General features: G+C 37.9%; 1 protein-coding gene across 2 annotated transcripts in view; it reads left to right on the forward strand.

Annotated features, from left to right (window-relative positions):
• The window catches only part of ZFYVE28 (zinc finger FYVE-type containing 28), a 143,876-nt gene that overhangs the window by 84,327 nt on the left and 40,819 nt on the right, over positions 1 to 18,730 (forward strand). For both annotated transcript variants that reach the window (XM_082759185.1, XM_082759186.1), the window contains exons 3-7: positions 1,683 to 1,820; positions 4,621 to 4,823; positions 5,986 to 6,075; positions 8,752 to 8,841; positions 12,029 to 12,130. In XM_082759185.1, the coding sequence (XP_082615311.1) occupies positions 1,683 to 1,820; positions 4,621 to 4,823; positions 5,986 to 6,075; positions 8,752 to 8,841; positions 12,029 to 12,130 (623 nt within the window). The remainder of the gene's footprint in view (positions 1 to 1,682; positions 1,821 to 4,620; positions 4,824 to 5,985; positions 6,076 to 8,751; positions 8,842 to 12,028; positions 12,131 to 18,730) is intronic.

The following is an 18,730-nucleotide window of genomic DNA, read 5'->3' on the forward strand; positions in this document are numbered from 1 at the left end:
GTTCCTTGCTCATCTGTTTTACGCTGGGGAGGTGGTGGCAGCCTTGCTGCTCCTTGGTCCTGGATGCCAGTGCCAAACCAGGGTGCAGCATCTTCCTTCTCTGTTGTCTGGGACTGGAACTTCAGTTCCCTTTACTGGAGAGCATTGTGAGGCTGCGTCTTCTCAGTTTCTGCAATGGGCATCGCTTTGAATTGGGATCCAAGTCTCCATGAATCCTGGCAACATTCTTTGACCCAGTAGAGGGAGGCCACGGCTCTAAAATTAAACATTACACAAAGAACAGCCTCAGCACGAGGGACGACTCTTCCAGTACAGCTCCTGCCCCTGCGCCTTCACTTCGCGCCCATCTCCGCAGGGTGCGGGACTGAATCCCTGTCTTTGTTATAAACGTTTGGGGGCTGTTTGTTTCTTTGAACAACTTAATTCAAATTATATGTTACTGCATGATACACTTACAAAATACTTTCAGGTAAGCATGCTTTAATAAGTGCAGCAGTAGATAGAGCACCTTATGCCAACATGTAATAAATTTTGCCAATCATAATTGGTTGATTATTTATTTTATGAAGGCCATTGTAGTTACAGGACTGATACTGGCATTATTTTGTGGCAACAGCAATTCCGGCTATCTGCACTGAAATTACAGAAAATACAGGTGGTTTTTTTTTTGAACCTAGAGTAGGTTTTGTTTTTTCTCAGTGGGAACACACAAAAGAGGCAGGTTTCTTTTAAAATTCCCATCTTCTGTTATTTTCTTGAAAGTGCAGAGCAAAATAAAACAGAGCAGTGCAGACTGGAAGCAATTCTGCCTGTTAAACAGTTCTATACATGACAGATTTGTTTTTATTTGTTTGAGAAATATTTTAAGTAGAATGCAAGTTCTGTAAATAATGGCAAAAGCATGAGACAAACAAAGCATCTTTAATGAAAGCACTCAGCCTTTCCCATGCTCTGAATCTACCTTTATTATGGTAATCAAATTCCTTGCAGTACCCAGCAGGGGTAGGTGAAAATTATCTTCTCAAGTAAACGAGGGCGGGTTATTTACCACGTATCAAGGAGCTGCTTAGAGGGCTTTGATCTCTGTCCTGCTGCAGAGGCAGATCAGAGCTGCTATTAAACGCTATCACACTCGGGCTGTGTCCTCGTATCCCCCCGGGTGGTCCCGGAGGTGAGGTGGCACAGCGCCCACCAGCCCTATGGAAACCTCATCTGTATTGCCAGGACGAGCTCACGGCCACTCAACCCTGACGATCGCAGCGTAAATCAATTTCTGAGGCCTCCGGGGTACCCTGCAGGGCACTCTTTTTAGGAAGAGCGAAATGCCTGGCGCTGGGACTGGTGAGAGGAAATGAGAGGGATCTAATTTACTTGTACTTCTCGCTTATTTACTGCTATCTTGCAGATAGGGAGCTGCAGGTAAGAAGCTCTTCAAATCACGCCTCCTCACCAGAAGTCCCACTGAAGTATTGAAAGCTGAGTCCTTCCAGCAATATTCTCCTTTTTCTCACCAGCAGGATGCTTTGTGTGTGTTTGTGTGACGTTCTTCAGTTGCATTCTGCATTTGCCAAGTCACTTATTTAGTTGGAGTCTCACTAATAAAATCTCTTAAAACTTTTTTTTGTTGTTTGTGTGTGCATACTTTGGGAACAGTATTTATGTTTTCTTATATTTTGCTTCAGGATAATGTTTTGAACATCATAAATCAAATCATGGATGAATGCATTCCTCATGAACGGGCCAACCGAGACTTTTGTGTGAAGTTTCCAGAGGAAATACGCCACGACAACCTTGCAGGACAGCTTTGGTTTGGAGCAGAAGTAAGTCTCTCATGTTTCTGTTACTTGGGGCTAATGGGCAGTTTTTTATGGCAGAAAGCTTGCAGTTGGAATTTAAAGTGCACCCTGAGACTTCTCTGAAAATGGTCTGTATAATTACAGAACAATGGGAACAGATTGAGAACTTGCTGGGGATGTGTAGTGGAAGGGGATTCTTTCACTGTGCTTCTGGTTATTGGATACAGATTTAATTTCATAATTCTCTACTGTCAATATGACCACCTTTTAAAAAACTGTTCTTTTAAAATTAGCATCTGATTTGTGTTCTTGATGACTTTTATCTTGATAGGCCATCTCACATCTCATGCTTTGAAAGCCTTAGAAACAAAGAGAGAGAAGGAAATTTTCTCAGGAGAAAAGTTCTCCTGCAAATCTAAGTGCATGCTGCCATTTTATTTTGATGTCTGTGTGATGCTATAACTCATATTAAACATGCAGAGTTTGTTCAGCTGACATTTATTGCACTTAATTCACATTTCACATGTATGCTGAAGATATAATGGGTTCTATGCAAAACACTGAAGCCCACTTTCCTTCTCTTGCCTGGTTTCTCTCAACAACCTGCCTCCACAGCAACTTGTAGGAACAGGGGATTTTACAGTGAATAAGCCTTAATTAATTTAATCAAGGGAAGCCTGAATAATCAGAAAAAAAGGATGTGATATGTAAGATGCTTATTCATAAGTGCTGATATTTGTTGGCTAAAAAAAATCATCGTGGCATCTTCGGTGATAAATTTAGTATCTTCAGGTCTGCTGGCCTGAAGGTGACTTTAAGCATCATGCATTTGTTGGGGTGAGGGGGAAGTTGTCTAGACATCCCAGCACACGACAGCACCTTACACTGTTATTTTCAGCTTTGCATCTTTGCTATTTGAAACAATCCTTCAGCTCCCGTTATTAACCAGCCTTTTTCTCCACTGGTGCCTCCTTTCTTTTTAAAGTGCATGATCTCCATTAGCAGTGCCTGTCTTGTTCAGTCCAATATACCCCATATGTTTTGCTTCTGAAAATTTCTTTGACAGTAGTTAATTGTAAGCTCCTCAGAGTAGGAGAAATCCTGGGTAGCATTTATTAAATGAATTTGTGATGTCAATGTTTTATAATCCTGTGCTCAGCAATAACAGCCGCAGTTTTTCTTCTCGTTATGATGTGACCTTCCCTACCTTCATCCAGATGGCACCCAGCTCTGTTTTAAAATGCTGAGGGCGTCTGCCATGTTGCCTTAACGGCACCTCCTTGTAGCTAGGGAGGGCAAGATGGGGGTAATTCTTCATACAATCATTCATACTGAATCCCTGTGAAGCCTATTATCCTTTCCTCCTCGAAGGGACTAGCAAACTGGGATTGCAACAACAAACAAACAGGAAAAGCCCCAACCAAGGCAGTAACTTCTCTGGGAGTGCATGGCGAAAAGTGCTCGAGGGAGTCACTGAAATGACTGGTATCTTTTAAAACAAAACAACTTCCTCCCCTTATTCATTGCTTGGGTTACTTAAATAATACATTTAATCTTTCCAAATCAAACTTCCACTGTTCCTGGTCGGAGCAGACCTGTTGGTTTCAGAGACTTAATGCGTGCAGTGCTGAAGTTATGCTGATTCATGCTCCTGCAGACACTGTCCTGTGAATGCATGTAGCAAGGAAGGCTGTATGGACAGTTACAAATATATGCCTAGGTGTCCTTGTCAGTGCTGTCACATTGAATCATTAGTTGAAGAGTGCCTATCAACAGGTAAGGCTTGCCTTATCCATATTTTTCCACCAATACTGCTTTGGCTGGTAAGAGGTAAGAACATGATCTTGTCTGAGTGCACTTAAACACAAGGCAGGGGCTGGGACTGCAGGTCCTCTATCTGGGGCTGAGAGGGAAGGGGTGCAGAGCTGCAAAGGGGGATCAGAAACAAAAAAATGAAAACAACCTTCTACATTTTTGGTTAAAAAAAAAAAAAGTTGTTCATTTAATTAAATAGAGCAAGAATGACTTATGTCAGTGCTTGTTGTCTTCCAAATGTATCTGTAAAGGAATGAAGCCAACAGCAAAGATATTTAATAACATATTTTAATAGCAAGATCTTGAAAAGTGTTATATTAATATGTTGATATATTAAAAAAAAAAAATAAAAAATACTGTCTTTGAGCTGGTTAGAGGAAGTCAATATATAACTCCAGGGCCAAGGAGTCTCTTAACCTGCTGTTTTCCAGAAACTGGAAGGGAAGAATCACTATGACCTATGGTTTCTGTTTGCTTGTTTGTTTGCTTGATTGCTTTTTAATATTCTTTCCTGTAAAATATATTCACAGCTTCAGTGGGAGACAGGATACTGGATCTTGTTACATGGCCAGTGTGGTTGTTCTTGTTGCAAAAGTCACAGAATGTCCTTTTTGTAAGGATAAATTTATTGGACAAAATCAAACAGTCCAGCTTGAATTGAATATTTTACCTGTATTCACATCCCTTTTCTGCAAGCAATCCTTGCACACACACAGGATATATCCTACTGAAGATGATTGTCTCACTAGTAGGAGTAGAGCTTTCCGTAGGTTTGTCTGCCAACCTTGCTCCTGTTCTCATATCTCCCTGACTGAGCTACTCCCTGATCTTTAACATGAAGACTTAGGACTCTGAACCTACCAGTCTTAAATCTTCTAGTTGTTTAATAATTAGCAACAAATGAGGCTAAGCACTGCCCCAGTCAAAGTATCCAATATCTCCTCATGTGCTTTTTTAACGTAAAAGTAACATTATGCAAACTAATAATTCCTTTCTCGTGTTTTCGTAGTGTTTGGCTGCTGGTTCGATTATTATGAATCGTGAAATTGAGAGTATGGCAATGAGACCGTTGGCCAAGGATCTTACCCGCAGCCTAGAGGAAGTTAGAAACATCATACGTGACCAGGCCTTAAGGGATTTGAACCTCTACACAGAAAAAATGAAAGATTCACTCAAAAATTTTGATGTCCTTTTTGCAGAATTTGAATTAAGGTAACAGATTCTAAATTAATGAGCTACTATAGCTGTTGCTTGGTTCTTTGTTTTTTGGAAGTTGGATGTTTTGTTCTGTTTTCCTTTAATAGAAAAAGCATTATTTTTTTTGTCATGACATTTAAATTCTTCAGTAATGTGTTGTATTGTTAATTTTTTCCCTGCCAGTGTAGCAATAATAAAAAGAAAATTAAATAGCTTTTTAGCAATCAGCATTTGCTCTCCTCAAGTCAGCTGTAATCTTCCATTTGCATACTGGCATATGGCATTTGAGGGAGGTTTTCCAAGACACAAAAGAAAGCCATAAGTCTCTTCTCTTAATGTTTTCTTTGTCAGAGGAGAGGTGACAAATAAGAGACATTAAAAAAATATTTATGATAACAAATAGTCTAGAGATTATGAGGTTTTGTTCTGTCTCATGCTTAGAGATAAAAGCAAGATGCACTCAGTGAATTTAAGAAGGCAAATTGAAATCTGATGAAGGAAGTGCTTTTACACATGAGCCATAATTAAACTCAAGAACATATTGATTTAAAAAAATCTGATGGAAAAATGGCTTGGAGGTTTATGGCAAAAATAACTGCTTTTGGGGTGAGAAAAAATAACTGCTTTTTGGGTCAAAGATCCTATTGACCAAGTCTTGTATTGTGCTGCATAATTTAAGCCAGTTTCCTGCAAGTCTGTTAGATGTATGTGGTGCTGGGCATAATTAAAAACAGGATACTGGATGAGATTATCTTTGGATTTAACATGATACAGCAATTCATACCTTCAGCAGAACAGGATTTTTGGTAATTGGGTAGTGTTTTAAATTTCTCTTAGGAATAATCCCTAGTACTTACTGTCATCTTATTTATCCTTCCTCAGTATTCATATTCTCTTGTATTACCTTACGCAGATAAGTCATTTTTTTCTGATTCAGAAAATCGTAATTATGCTGTTATATTGAAAAACATCTTAATTGGAAACGCAGATTAAAAATATGACTTTTTATGCAGACACCTATGGCAGTCAGTAGTTGGTTCTGGATAACACCTGTACAAAACGGTTCAGGAAATGTTGTGTTTCTAAAGTGTTTTGGCCTAGGTTTGTTTTTACTTATGATCAGGTTTGTTAAATCATGTAAAACAGAAGTACATTAATTACTTTATACTCTTTGTAGTTATGTGTCGGCCATGGTACCTGTGAAGTCCCCAAAAGAATATTATGTACAGCAAGAGGTAATTGTACTATTTTGTGAAACTGTGGAGAGGTAAGCAATTCAATTAACTATTACATTTTCATTTTGATGATTGCTTTCAGTCTGAACACGTATAGAAATACCTTACCTGTAGCCATTAAGAAATATCATAAAAATATGTGGCATTTAACTTTTAAGTATCTAAATACAAACTTAAAAAGCATTAGCACAAGCCTTTTCTTTTTGTTGTTAAAGAAAAGGTAATAATACTGTAATATTGTTGGTATAGATGGGTAAATGAAGACTAAGCATTTAAAAGGGATGAATCTCTTTAAGGCATCAACATGTAACGTTATTTCAGTAAAGAATACCTGGGGAGATGATTCACATCATCTGCCAACCTCCAGTGATTATCATAAATAGGGGAAGAGCAACTGACATCATCTACCTTGACTCGTGCCGAGCATTTGACACTGTCCTCCGTGATATCCTTGTCTGTAAATTGGAGAGACAAGGATTTGATGGAGGGACAGCTTGGTGGGTAAGGAAACGGCTGGATGGTTGCACTGAAAGTGTTTTGGTCAATGGCTCGATGTCCAAGTGGAGATCAGTGATGAGTGGTGTTCCTCAGGGGACCAGCACTGTGTAACATCCTTGTCAGTGATGTGGACAGTGAGCCTGAGTGCATCCTCAGCAAGTTTGCTAATGACACCAAGCTGTGTGGTGAGGTCGAAATGACAGAGGGTAGAGATGCCATTCAGAGGGACCTTGGCAGGCCTGAGAGGTGAGCCTATGCAAACCTCATGAAATTCAACAAGGCCAAATGCAAGGTCCTGCATCTGTGCCAGGGCAATCCCAAGCACCAACACAGGCTGGGCAGAGAATGGATTGAGAGAAGCCCTGAGGAGAAGAAGGACCTGGGGGTGTTGGTTGATGAGAAGCTTGACATGAGCCAGCAATGTGCGCTTGCAGCCCAGAAAGCCAGCTGTGTCCTGGGCTGCACCAACAGCAGCATGGGCAGCAGGGAAGAGAGGGGATTGTCGCCCTCTGCTCTGCTCTTGTCAGACCTCACCTGGAGCCCTGCCTTCAGCTCTGGGGCCCCCAGCACATGTCTAAAGACATGGAAACATTAGAACAAGTCCAGAGGAGGGCCATGAAGTTGATCAAGGGGCTGGAACACTTCTCCTGTGAACACAGGCTGAGGGAGTTGGGGTTGTTCAGCCTGGAGAAGAGAAGGCTCCAGGGAGACCTTACAGCGGCCTGCCAGTGCCTGAAGGGGGCTGCAGGAAAGGTGGGGAGGGACTTTGTCAGGGAGTGTAGTAATAGGACAAGGGGGAATGGCTTTAAACTAAAAAAAATGCATATTTAGATCAGATATGAGGAAGAAATTATCTACCGTGAGGGTGGTGAGGCCCTGAAAGAGGTTGCCCAGAGACACTGTGGATGCCCCATCCCTGGAGGTGTTCAAGGCCAGGCTGGATGGGGCTTTAGGCAACCTGGTCTAGTGGGAGGTGTCATGCTAAAGGGGGGTTGCAATTAGATGATCTGTAAGGTCCCTTCCAACCCAAACCTAGAAAGAACCTGTAAAAGCTCTTTAAAGTCCTGGGAAGACCGGAGCTTAGCTTCCGTGCATATGTGGTTGAGACCGTCAGTAAGAAATACATAGCATGCTTTCACGATCTGTAGATGATACCAAAATCAGAGGTGTTTCAGGCCTTTTAAAATAAAGGATTATAACTGAAAATGATTGCAACAAGTTGGAGAAGATATTTACAATCTGTCAGATACTTACTAAATAGAAATGCCACATATTTGACAATTAAGAGGAAAATCATTGTTTGCCTTTTAAAGATTTGGTTAATCTGGCGGTGAACTGTAGGAAAGAATGTGGGAGTTGTAGTTGGCCATGTACTGAATGAGTCCATCTAGTGCTAGCACCAAGTGAGCCATGGCTATTTCTCTGTCTGCCAACAGCAGCGTTGGCAAGACAAGTATTGAAAAGGAATAAGAAAATGTTAAATCTATTCTACTCATGACCAGTACTAGCAGCTATACTAGTGTGCTGTGTGGGTGTCATCTTACACAATTATATGGACGAATTGGAGAAGAAAGTTATGAGGAAATAAGAAACTATGCAGAAAAAATTAGAAAATATCACCAAGTGAAAAGCCTAAAAAAAAAAAAAAAAAAAAAAAAAAAAAAGGTTTCAGCCCAAAAAAGGGACTGATGATTTTGAAAAGTTATTAGGGATTGATGAAAGATCCCAAATACTAAATTCAGAGACTTCAATAGTAGTTGCTCTGTGTGTGGTTTTTTAGTTATGTTTGTGAGCTTAGTGTGTTTTGACCTAAAAGATTTTAGCAAGTTTTATTTGAAAATGAGACAAAATACTTTCCCCTATTATTTTAAAATGTATGATTTTTTCTTTTCTACTAAACTTGCAAGTCTATAAGCACCAGTGGTTTCCAGTAACAAGCTGAAACCTGACATGAAATAGTATATAAGAAGGGAAAGTGGCATAAAAAATATTTTGGTTTTGTTTAGATGGCTATATGTTATATATATATATATTTTACAGCGAATGCTACATCAGTCAGTTTTGTACATAGTATATTAGGATGTACACTAATAGTTCATCAATTAAATACTATTAGTTTGGGCTTATATTACAATTTTTTCATATTTTTTCCTATTGAAATATTTTCTTTGAGTGTCTAATCTCTTGCTAAATCATTTTATTTTGCTTAGAGCCTTAAGGCTTGGATACCTCACTCAAGATATGATTGATGACTATGAACCAGCTTTAATGTTTACTATCCCAAGATTAGCCATTGTGTGGTAAGTAATTCTGATAGCTATTCTGTGCTCTGCTTCCCCCTCAGATATATATTGAAGATTTAAAAAACTTGTTCAGAATTTTGATGTATTTTCTTTCACCTGAGTTTGCTTGCATTTTTTACAAACAGAGAATTAAATAAAAGTCATTGCCAGTTTATCATAGAAGGTGAAGAGCAAAAAAACGAAAGGGAAGAGAAAGGAGAATATAGAAAGCAGGACCCTGAAACTGTTGATTAGACTTCCTCCAGAAAAAATTAAAAAGGTCAATGAAGAACATCAGTACAGTACAGTAGAATGTAATGTTGTCAAAAAGATTTTTTGAAAGCAGATATTCTGTCACTCAAAAATAATATGACCTAAGGATACATGTCCAGGAAAACAGACATTTCAATTTTATTTGTATATTTTTCTTAATGACTCTGGATCCAGAAAGAATCATCATAACAAGCTGAGTGCATTGTGACCAGTGAGTTAGGTTTAAATCTCTTTCAAGGAAAAGTATGAACATGTATAACTTGTTACATGTAAATTTGTGCCCTGTATTGACCACTCAGGTAACTAAGTCTAAACATTTTTTTTCTTTATTCAGCTTTTTCAACATTGAACAGATCAGATGCATTTTTCCTAATAAGTCTTCACAATTTAATAGAGAGTTTCTCTGAAGTAAAGCCAACATATTTTCAATATTTTACCATTGTGAATGTTTTAAAGTTAGCTAATATCAGTAGTATAACTGAGGGAGATAAGAAACCTAAAATCCTGAGTATAATGTGCTTCTGTGGCTCATTTTTCCTTTTAAATAGGATATTCTCTGTAACCATCATTCTAAAAATAACAACAGTAATAATCTGATTATCAAAAGACAACAGAAATGTGACAATACACTCTGATGCTCTTGGAAGACACAAAGAAGAACACATGGTTGCTCACTGGAAAACCAAGGGCTCACTGGAAAATGAGCAATATCAATCCCAAATTACAAAGAAGGACAGAGAGAGAGAAGAGAAATTGGTTTAACTGCCCCCAACTATCCTGTGACTTGAAGATAAATCACTGCCATATGAAGCCACATGGGAAAATAACCCCATTCAGTTATGGTACTGCCTTGAAGAAATTCAGGCATTTAATTGGGACTGTGAAAGGAGAAGCCTTTGAATTGCATCTGTCTTGCATTTAAAGTTGCCATGTTGTTGCTGTATTGGGTAGCCTGATCTGGGGCCAGGTGCTGGCTTCCCTTGCTTCTCTAATAACAAAGCCTTTCTTTAAGGAATACTTTTGGGAGTCATTGTTCTTCAAGGTTTCTCTTCCGACATCAGCTTACGGTGCAAGTTGGGCAGTGTATGCTGCACCGTGTTTAACAGGTGTCAGTGAAATCTGGATTTAGTAGGAAATGTTAAGATGTATTCTTTTTTTGTGCGTTTTTTTACTTCCTTCTATGGTACAACCAAATTCAAGCTTTGATTCAGAACTCTTTGAATGGTCTTATACACGGAGGTCATTTCACAATGGGTTTTTGTAGTGCTTTAGCCCTCTTCTATTTTTATCTTTTAAAATTTCTTCTGAGAATTGAGCTCTGTAGAAACTGCCAAAAGAGTGATGTTTTGTGGCTGTTAGAAGTTCAGGGGAAGCAGCCTCTAGCTTCCACTCAGCAAAGACGTGACATTTATTGAGGCAGAACGTGACTACATGAGTCAGTGATAACTCTGTCGCTTCATGGTAGCCTCCCTGTTGAAGCTCAGAAAACTTAAAAAAACAGTACGTAACCTTGGTAACAGGATAATTTGTCTTAAACAACAAAAAAAAAAATTAACTTGCAAAAGAAGCAACTTCTCTCATGCTCCTGTTCTCCCCCTTCCTTGCTCCTGCCCTCAAACACCAATCCCCAGAGCAATGGTGATCACGTTGAGTAGTCACATTTCTTGGACCCTCTGTTGTCTTGACAATTCTGAACTTTCTGATGGCCATCTTCCAGCCTGATGGGAGACTACAGTACTATCCTGGTACCAGGGCATGAGCCAGACTCTGGGTTTATAAGCAGAAGAAAAAGAGCAGTATTTCCCAGATGGTAAACAGAGTGTAAGTGTTTTTTGTGTTTTTTTTTTTTTTTTTTTTTTTTTAAATACTTCAGTGGGAACCATATTACTTGTGACACCAGCATTGCTGTGGTGTCTCAGAGAGCTTTAGTTAGTTATCCAGGGTGCTTGCTAATGAACAGAAGGTGAGTAGAAGACACTAACAGTTTATTATACCTAGGAAGCTCTCTGAAGCAACTTGTAATTTGACTGCAGGAAAAACAACGTATCCTTGAAATAGTCAGCTCTCAGAAGGGAAAAAGTCCACGGTGAAATAAAGCATATGTAATCTAGAGGATAAGAACATGCAATCCATTTGCCTTTGAGAGACAGAAGTTGTTTTGGCAGTGGGCAGAGGATTAAATAGTTTTAAGCAGAGTGGGGCCTGTTATGGGTGGAATGCGCGCTCTCAGGCACAGCGCCGTAATACGCAGCAGGTATAGTGTAAAAGGTGAATTTTGTGTAATCCCTGACACACATGGGCTTTGGCAATAGAGATTCTGTCGGTAGGTATTTAGGTATTTGCAGCAAGGTGCTCAGGGGGTTTCAGTATCACGAATATCCCCTTTTCAGGGAAATTTTATGAGTACTTAGTTCATTTAGAAGTGTTGTATTATCAAAATATGTTTTATGTAACTTAGTGTGTGTATCTTCTTTATCTCAAGTTGCTACCAGGTTATACTTATCTTAGAGGTAGAAAAATGGGAGTGTAAGTCAAGCATCTTACCTAGAAATGATTTAGACTGGAAAGAACAAGCCATTTGCAATCTCTCTCAAGCCAGTGAGCTTTCCTCAACTTACTCGATAATCTATTTGTGTTTTGATTTTGTTTTTTTCTGGGTCAGCTGCAGCAGTGATATGAGAGTACGTTCTTCCTCTTGAGCTTCCATTGCTCTTTCTCCCATGCTTCAGTAGCAGGGGTTGGAGGGGATCTTTTTCCAGTAGCTTTAAATATCATTTGTTCTAACTGGCGGTGGATAAAACAAATAAGATAACAATGTGAAAATGAAGTAACTTGAGGGTAGTTCTAATATGTATGTACAGTTGCTTTTCTGATTCCTCACTGAGTAGTTACTGGGTGTGAAGCAATTTTCATTTTTGTGTTTGAACTACAGTGGCCTTGTAGTCTACTCCGAGGGACCACTGAACTTGGACCACAAGCCAGAAGATATGTCTGAACTCTTCAGACCTTTTCACACTCTGTTAAGAAAAATAAGGCAAGTAATAAATGATTGTTGTAACTGCTTCTTTTCTGTAGTGAAAATCAGAGGGTAAAATAGTACACAGAAATGCCTATGAAAGTGTTTGTTTGTTATGTGAACTTTAAGATACATTTTTCTCTCGTCTGTTTTACATACCCATGAAATATCTAACTTGTTTTTCATTTTCCCTGAATTTTCTAAACTTTTTCTCTTTGATATTTTCTTTTTTCTGAACATAATTTAATTACATTTCAGTTTTTCCTTACGGTGGTATGATGCCTGAAATATCAAAGTCGCATTTTATTTTGGGAGATCCTGCTTCTAATTAGCATCAGTGTTTTTGTTTAACTAGGCTTATTATATTTTGTCAGTATGTTATGATGCAATACTCAGATCATTCTTAATCTAATAGAAGTGACCATCAGTTTTTCATATTGTGGATCTGTTCCTAGAGGGTGGATCATATTCTATATATATCCTTTTTTTCACAGTGCTTCAGTCTTGGTAATCATTGGAGAGGTTGTCTTTTTTTGGTCTCAATTCAAGTATAAAGGACATTAAAATATTATTTTTTTTTTTAGCTGAGGTCTTTTAAAGTGATGATGTGTTACTTTGTAGATATGAAGCTGTATCTTATGCTGTTTTTTTTTTTTAATATATATTTATATATATTCAGACTTACGGTATTTTATCCAGAAGTTTAACTCAATAAATAAATAATGTTCTTTCAATCCATGCACCCTAATATTTTCTGATAATTCAAATTTGTATACCCACTGCAAATGCTGTTTTTGTACATCTCTAGAGTTAACTTGGTAGATTTTCTTTCCTGTGTCCAATTTTTACCTGTCTCCTTCCCTGTCTGTCATGATGATGGTTTGACATATGAAGAATTTGCATGGAGACTAAGTTTATCCAGATTAATTTCCTTGTGAGGAGCCTATTTCTGAAGTTAGCTTTTATGAATATCCAGACCACGTCCTTTTGTGCTCCTTGAAGATTCCCTAGGTTCAGTTTTATTTTCAGGTACACTAATGATATTCATGTTGAGATCTCAGAATTAAAATGGTCAAATTAACATGTATTTTCATATATTTTGGATGATGATGGTTTTATAAAACAGAATAAAGAAAAGTAACACGAACTGAGTAGCAAAACTTAATATGGGATGGGGGAACCTTAAACATTGCTAAAGCTTAAAAAGTCCTTGCAGTTTACTTTAGAAAAATATCCCAATATATGCCTATTACAGGAATTTTCACTAGTATTCCACAGTCTGACTAAAGCCAAAAAAAATTTCAAAACTAAAATATTTCTCATAATCTGTACTTTGTGCTTACTCCTTACGTTTCACTACAAGAAAAATGGAAATCAATGAAGTCAGTTTATTGCTTAGTCCATTTAATTTTCAGTTTCTCTGAACTTAATGCTTGGGTTGAAAAGACATTAGTAATGTGCTTATTTGTTCAATAACTAGTATTTTCAATGCACACTTTCAAAGATGAAAAGATTCTTTCAGATTCATTTCTGGATAAAGGAATGTAGGTACTACACGATCTATATAATTTATTCTTTCAAATGACCATTAAGAGACATGAATTCAGTTGTCCAGCAAACAGTTTGCAACATGTTCTTAGTGAGGTAGTATTTATCAGGGCATTGGGAAAAATACAAGCAAGCTAAGAAGTAACTTGAAATTTTTTCTCAGTGGCAGTCTCTGGATTGAAGGAACATCAGGGAACTCATCCAACGAACTTGATTATTTGAAAGAATTGGGCTTAAAAAGATCCTTAGTAATACTCTTGAATGAAAAATACATTGGATAGAAATAAAGAACAGTATAATACAAATAAGTGTGCAGCTCATTCAGAATAATTAATTTTATTTTAAAAATGCCTAAGCTGTCTAAATCTTTTTTTGTTTGTTATGACAGATTTTTTTTAAACTCATCAGGTTGCAATTCCTGCTCGCTAACAATGTTCACAGAAGCCAATAAGAGAAGATGGAATGAGATATTTGAATGTGTCTCCAGTAAAAATGAAATGCTTTTTTCCAGGGGTCTTTCTCTGGTCTCCATGGCCAATAGTTAAGGCACAAAAAATAATTCAAGAAGTCCTATGTTAAATATTTTCAGTTTCATTTTATGTTGCAATTGTGTGTATGTTGTAATAGTATAGAAAATTGTACTGAATAACGTGATCACATCCCAGGAAATTTCTGCATATAGTTCAGTATGCTTTAAATCTTAGCCAACTAAATATTTTCACTCCAGTAAATCCAAGTATACAGTTGATAATTTTAAAACTATATTATCCTAAAACATGAGTGCTCTCAAATGAAGAAAGTACCATATTTTTGTGGATCTGTGTAACTAAATTGCAGCTAGCTGAGAAAAACATCTGGTTAGGCAATTTTTGGCGGTCTTGTTGGTGGCTGGCAACTTAGAAAGCAATAGAGGCTGTTATTTGTGGAGACTTTCAGAGCAAAAAGCATTAAGGGTTTTTGTTTAGGTTTAGTGAGGTTGAGCAACAAATGATGAGTTTGAATATTTTAATGCCCATGCAAGATGCTTGTGTTGATTTCAGATTTAGATATAAAATATCAGCACTGTGTTTTATGCATCTACCAATGCATAAATATATATAGTAGGGTTATCTCCGTTTGTTTTAAGCTGAGATATTTGAACCATTTCTGCCTATTAAGCATAAAAAGCATATATTGTGGGATATGCATAAATATTTAATTTGGATGCCTATGCCTGAACATTCTTGCAATAAAATATTGCCTATACCATACGTGCATTTGTGGCTGCTATGTGGGGATTTTCAGAGGTGAGCACATCTGGGATTTTGCAGTACTCCTTAGTTCTGCCCTTTTTTCAGAGCCCTCTGCCTGCCTGGTGCTTGTTTCTGGACCCATTACAGCTGGTGGCAGGGTCCCTGTGGATTTCAGTGGTGCAGAATCAAGCAGATTGCAGATAAGTGGTGCAGAATCAGAGGTCCCTACCACTTCAAGTACACTGAAATCCTTGCACATTGAGTAGAAATCAGATGTGGTGTACCTGCTGTCGGTGTGTTAAAGAATATGAGGGGCAAGTTGTGAATCTCATGCCTTTAAAGCGTGCTTGGTGACTTGGGGAAAAGACGTGAGTTTTTCCAAGTTGGTTTAAAACTTTGAGTCGATTTTAAAACTTTGACAACAAAAGAGCACCAGTGCTGTTTGTTATTTATCAGATTTGTTTTCTCAGTGGCAATGCATTGGAGCAGATCCATGGACGCAGGTGTGCTGAAAGCGGCTCACCGCGATGGAAGCAGGAGGTTGCAAATTGCATTTCCATACCTGCATCATGTCCTACAGTGGCAACCCTGTAAACCGAGAGCTGTTGGTGTTCTGTTAGGAGCAAGAACTGAATCGTGGGCTGGCAGTACCGTCAGTGATGCTGTTTCCTGAAAACAGTTTAAGGTACCAGTCAGAATAGAAGCAAATTTCAGCAAGGAGAGAGGCCCAGTGAATGTGCAGGATCTGTGCACCTGGGCTGTGTGACCCTGGCCTCTGTTCAGCTGCCTGTCTTTAAATGGGCACCTGGCCTTGAATTTTCAAACCGTAATTTCTGCTCTCTCGGTACTAGCAGTGGAGTCAAAAATATTTATCGCTTTTGCAATAGGTAGAGCAGACTTTTACTACTGGCTTGTAACAGGCAGAGTACGTTTTAAGACCTTGGCTTGTTTTCCTGCCAGTGGCTGAAACCACTGGAAGAAGTGTTCCTTGTACTTTCAAGGTTAGACTGCTTTTCTGTGATACCAAGCTAATAAGAGTAAAAGCAGGTGAAATCCCAACATGCACTTGTTTTAATTTGCTATTTTCTAAAGCCTCAGAGAAAAGCGAGTGGAGTGCAGCTGTCAGGACAGCGTGTAGAAGCCCTTGTTACCTGTGCCTTGTGAATAATGAAAGCAGAGAGAATTTTCTTCCACGTGAGCACAGCACTTGCTTGGATCCACTGACGAGCTACAAATGCTTCAACAGAAAGGAAATGAACCATGGAAGTAGCTCTGCTTTAATTAAACCTTGAGGCTTAATAATGATGTCTGACATCTAGTTTTAAACTTCCATTAGTGAGATTTACCATTTTTTCTGGATACTGGTTGATACTAATTTTATTCCCAATATCTACATAGGCATTTTAAAACAGGCCATGTTCTAATGCTGGCGGTGAATCTTTCTTAACTAATATATCGTGTATCAAAAAGATAACTGTCAATCAAAAATTGTTCATCTTGCAAGGAAGCTTTTATCTAAATTAGTCCAGTGGCTCTAGTTTTTATGCAGAGCTGGAAAGGTAATTGCCAGATCCTGTTTTTCTGAGGACAAGCTGTATTTTTTAATAGCAAAATTTCTGATGTTTCAGTTAGGATATTGAGCAGATTTCCTATGAATTTAAAGCAGGAATGACTTCCCTCATAAAATAACAGAGCTGGTGGACTACCACATGTAGTCCGACTGATTGCATTTAGCATCTCTTGCCAGGCAGCATGGATCTGACTCAAAGCCCTAAAAGCCAACAGGACTGTTGCTGATTTCCTTGATTTTTGAATCAAGCTTTATTTACTTAACCTTAAAACTGCAAATAATTGTTCTTAAGTTTTAAGGTGTTTGATATTGGCAAAAAATGAAGAGTTTTTACTCGACTCAATGAAGTTAGCCTTTTGACCAGAATGCAGTAAATATATATTTCCAGCACTTGCAGAAACCTTTGTGTTTGTTGTAAACAGGTGAAACATATAACCAATAGCTGTGAGCAGTCAGGCTGTCTGTGCCTTCAGAAGAGAAGCAGAGCAACTCTGATTGTGGTGTATTGAGAAGCAGAGCTGAGTTTTAAGTAGTTGGCTGTCATTTAGTTCCTGACACAAACATTTTCATTTTATACAAGTGAAATTCGCCAAGAATTATTGACCATGAAAATGCCACCTCAGGACTTCCTGAGCTATAGCTTGTTGGAAGCCAGTTGGACACACCTAGCAAGTTCCCTGGATGCTTGGCCCACTCTTACTCCTTTCCTTACAACTTGATATTAGAGACCAGTATCTCTACTTGATGGGCCTTGAACTGACCTCCAAATATCTTGTTTTTAATATCTTGTCTTTGCATATGTGAGAGACAAGCCTAAACCATTCATTTTTGTGTTTACTGTATTTAAAATAATAATAATTCTGTTTCTAAAAATCTCATTTTTCTTTCTTTCTGCTTCTGATATTCCACATTGTAGCATTTTTCTAAAAATTTATAAACTGATAATTTATAGCACAAAGCCTCATGGCAAAAATCATGCTGTTTTTTGTTGTTGTTGATTTACATTTGTATAATTCTTTCAAAAACAAATAATACAGCTCTCTATGTTGGCCATAAAACTTAAACTGTTCCCAGTCCATTTGCTTTTTATGGTGATGTTAAAACACTCGATCTCTTACAGACATCTGTTTCTGTTTAATTAAAGTTTTGACAAAAGAAAGGTAATATCATGCCATACTGTTTAGACAAAAGAAGTGTGTAGGTCATCTTAAATGTTTTAGTCTGCAAGATAGCAATATTGGTTTATAGCTTTACAAACTAAGTGGGTATAAAGAGATTGTCCATTTCCCTCTATTACTAATACATGACTGGAAAAATGGTCACATTTGGGACTTTGAGATGCATATGGAACAACTGAAATAAATACTTCTCTATTAGAGAATACGAAAGCAGGTGGAAGGGGGAGGATATGGAGGTGCGATTGTCTTTCTAAGGTGGTACTTGAATAAGCCTAGTATTTTTTCAGGTTCATATGATGCCTCTTATTTTCAGCCCAAGAATAAAAGCTTACTTTATATAAAGATGTTACTGAAAAGGAGAGTACATAGCCACCACCACAACAAAAGAAAGCGTATATACTACACTTATTCTACCTTTGAAATGATTATCTAAACTGATACATAAATGTATGTGTGTATTTTTTAGATTGTATGTTAACTGGTACACAAGTCAGATACCAGTGATTTTTTTTTTTTTTTTTTAGGTAATTTGACATTTATTGGTAGTGATAGGAAAAATATTTGGCCTTTGAGGTAACCTTCATTAGTTGATGGAAATCAAAACATGAGATGTATCAAATGGATCTTTTGTGGGGGATGGATGTGGTCCTCTTGTTTAGACTGAAGTTACTTCTTACTTCTAATGACCTCTAAACCCATGAGGAATAGTGGACTCCTAGCCCCTGTTTAAGCGAAAGGCCTCCCATTTTCCATCCATTTATTTATGCTAAAATATACTTGCTGGTCTATGAAACAACTGCTGTTGACAACGGTTCTTGACAGAGGATATTTTTATATGCAGCTCCTACTTCAGAAGTATGGTATAAATCAAATGCAGACCTAGAATTCAGTGCTGTGTATCTTGTTGTAAAGTTATAAAGCATTTAAACATAAGTCTCAAATAACACTTTTTTTATGAGTGCTTGTAGTCCAAAACTGCAATACTGAGGACACTTGATAATAGTGGAGATGCTTTATGCCTCTAGAAAGTTTCGTAAATGCCTCAATGTTTGCTTTTAGGCCTGCCTGATTCTTAACATTGTACAAAAAC

Source organism: Aythya marila (assembly GCF_965140915.1).
Source record: "Aythya marila genome assembly, chromosome: 4".
In the NCBI taxonomy this organism is placed as follows: Eukaryota; Metazoa; Chordata; class Aves; order Anseriformes; family Anatidae; genus Aythya; species Aythya marila.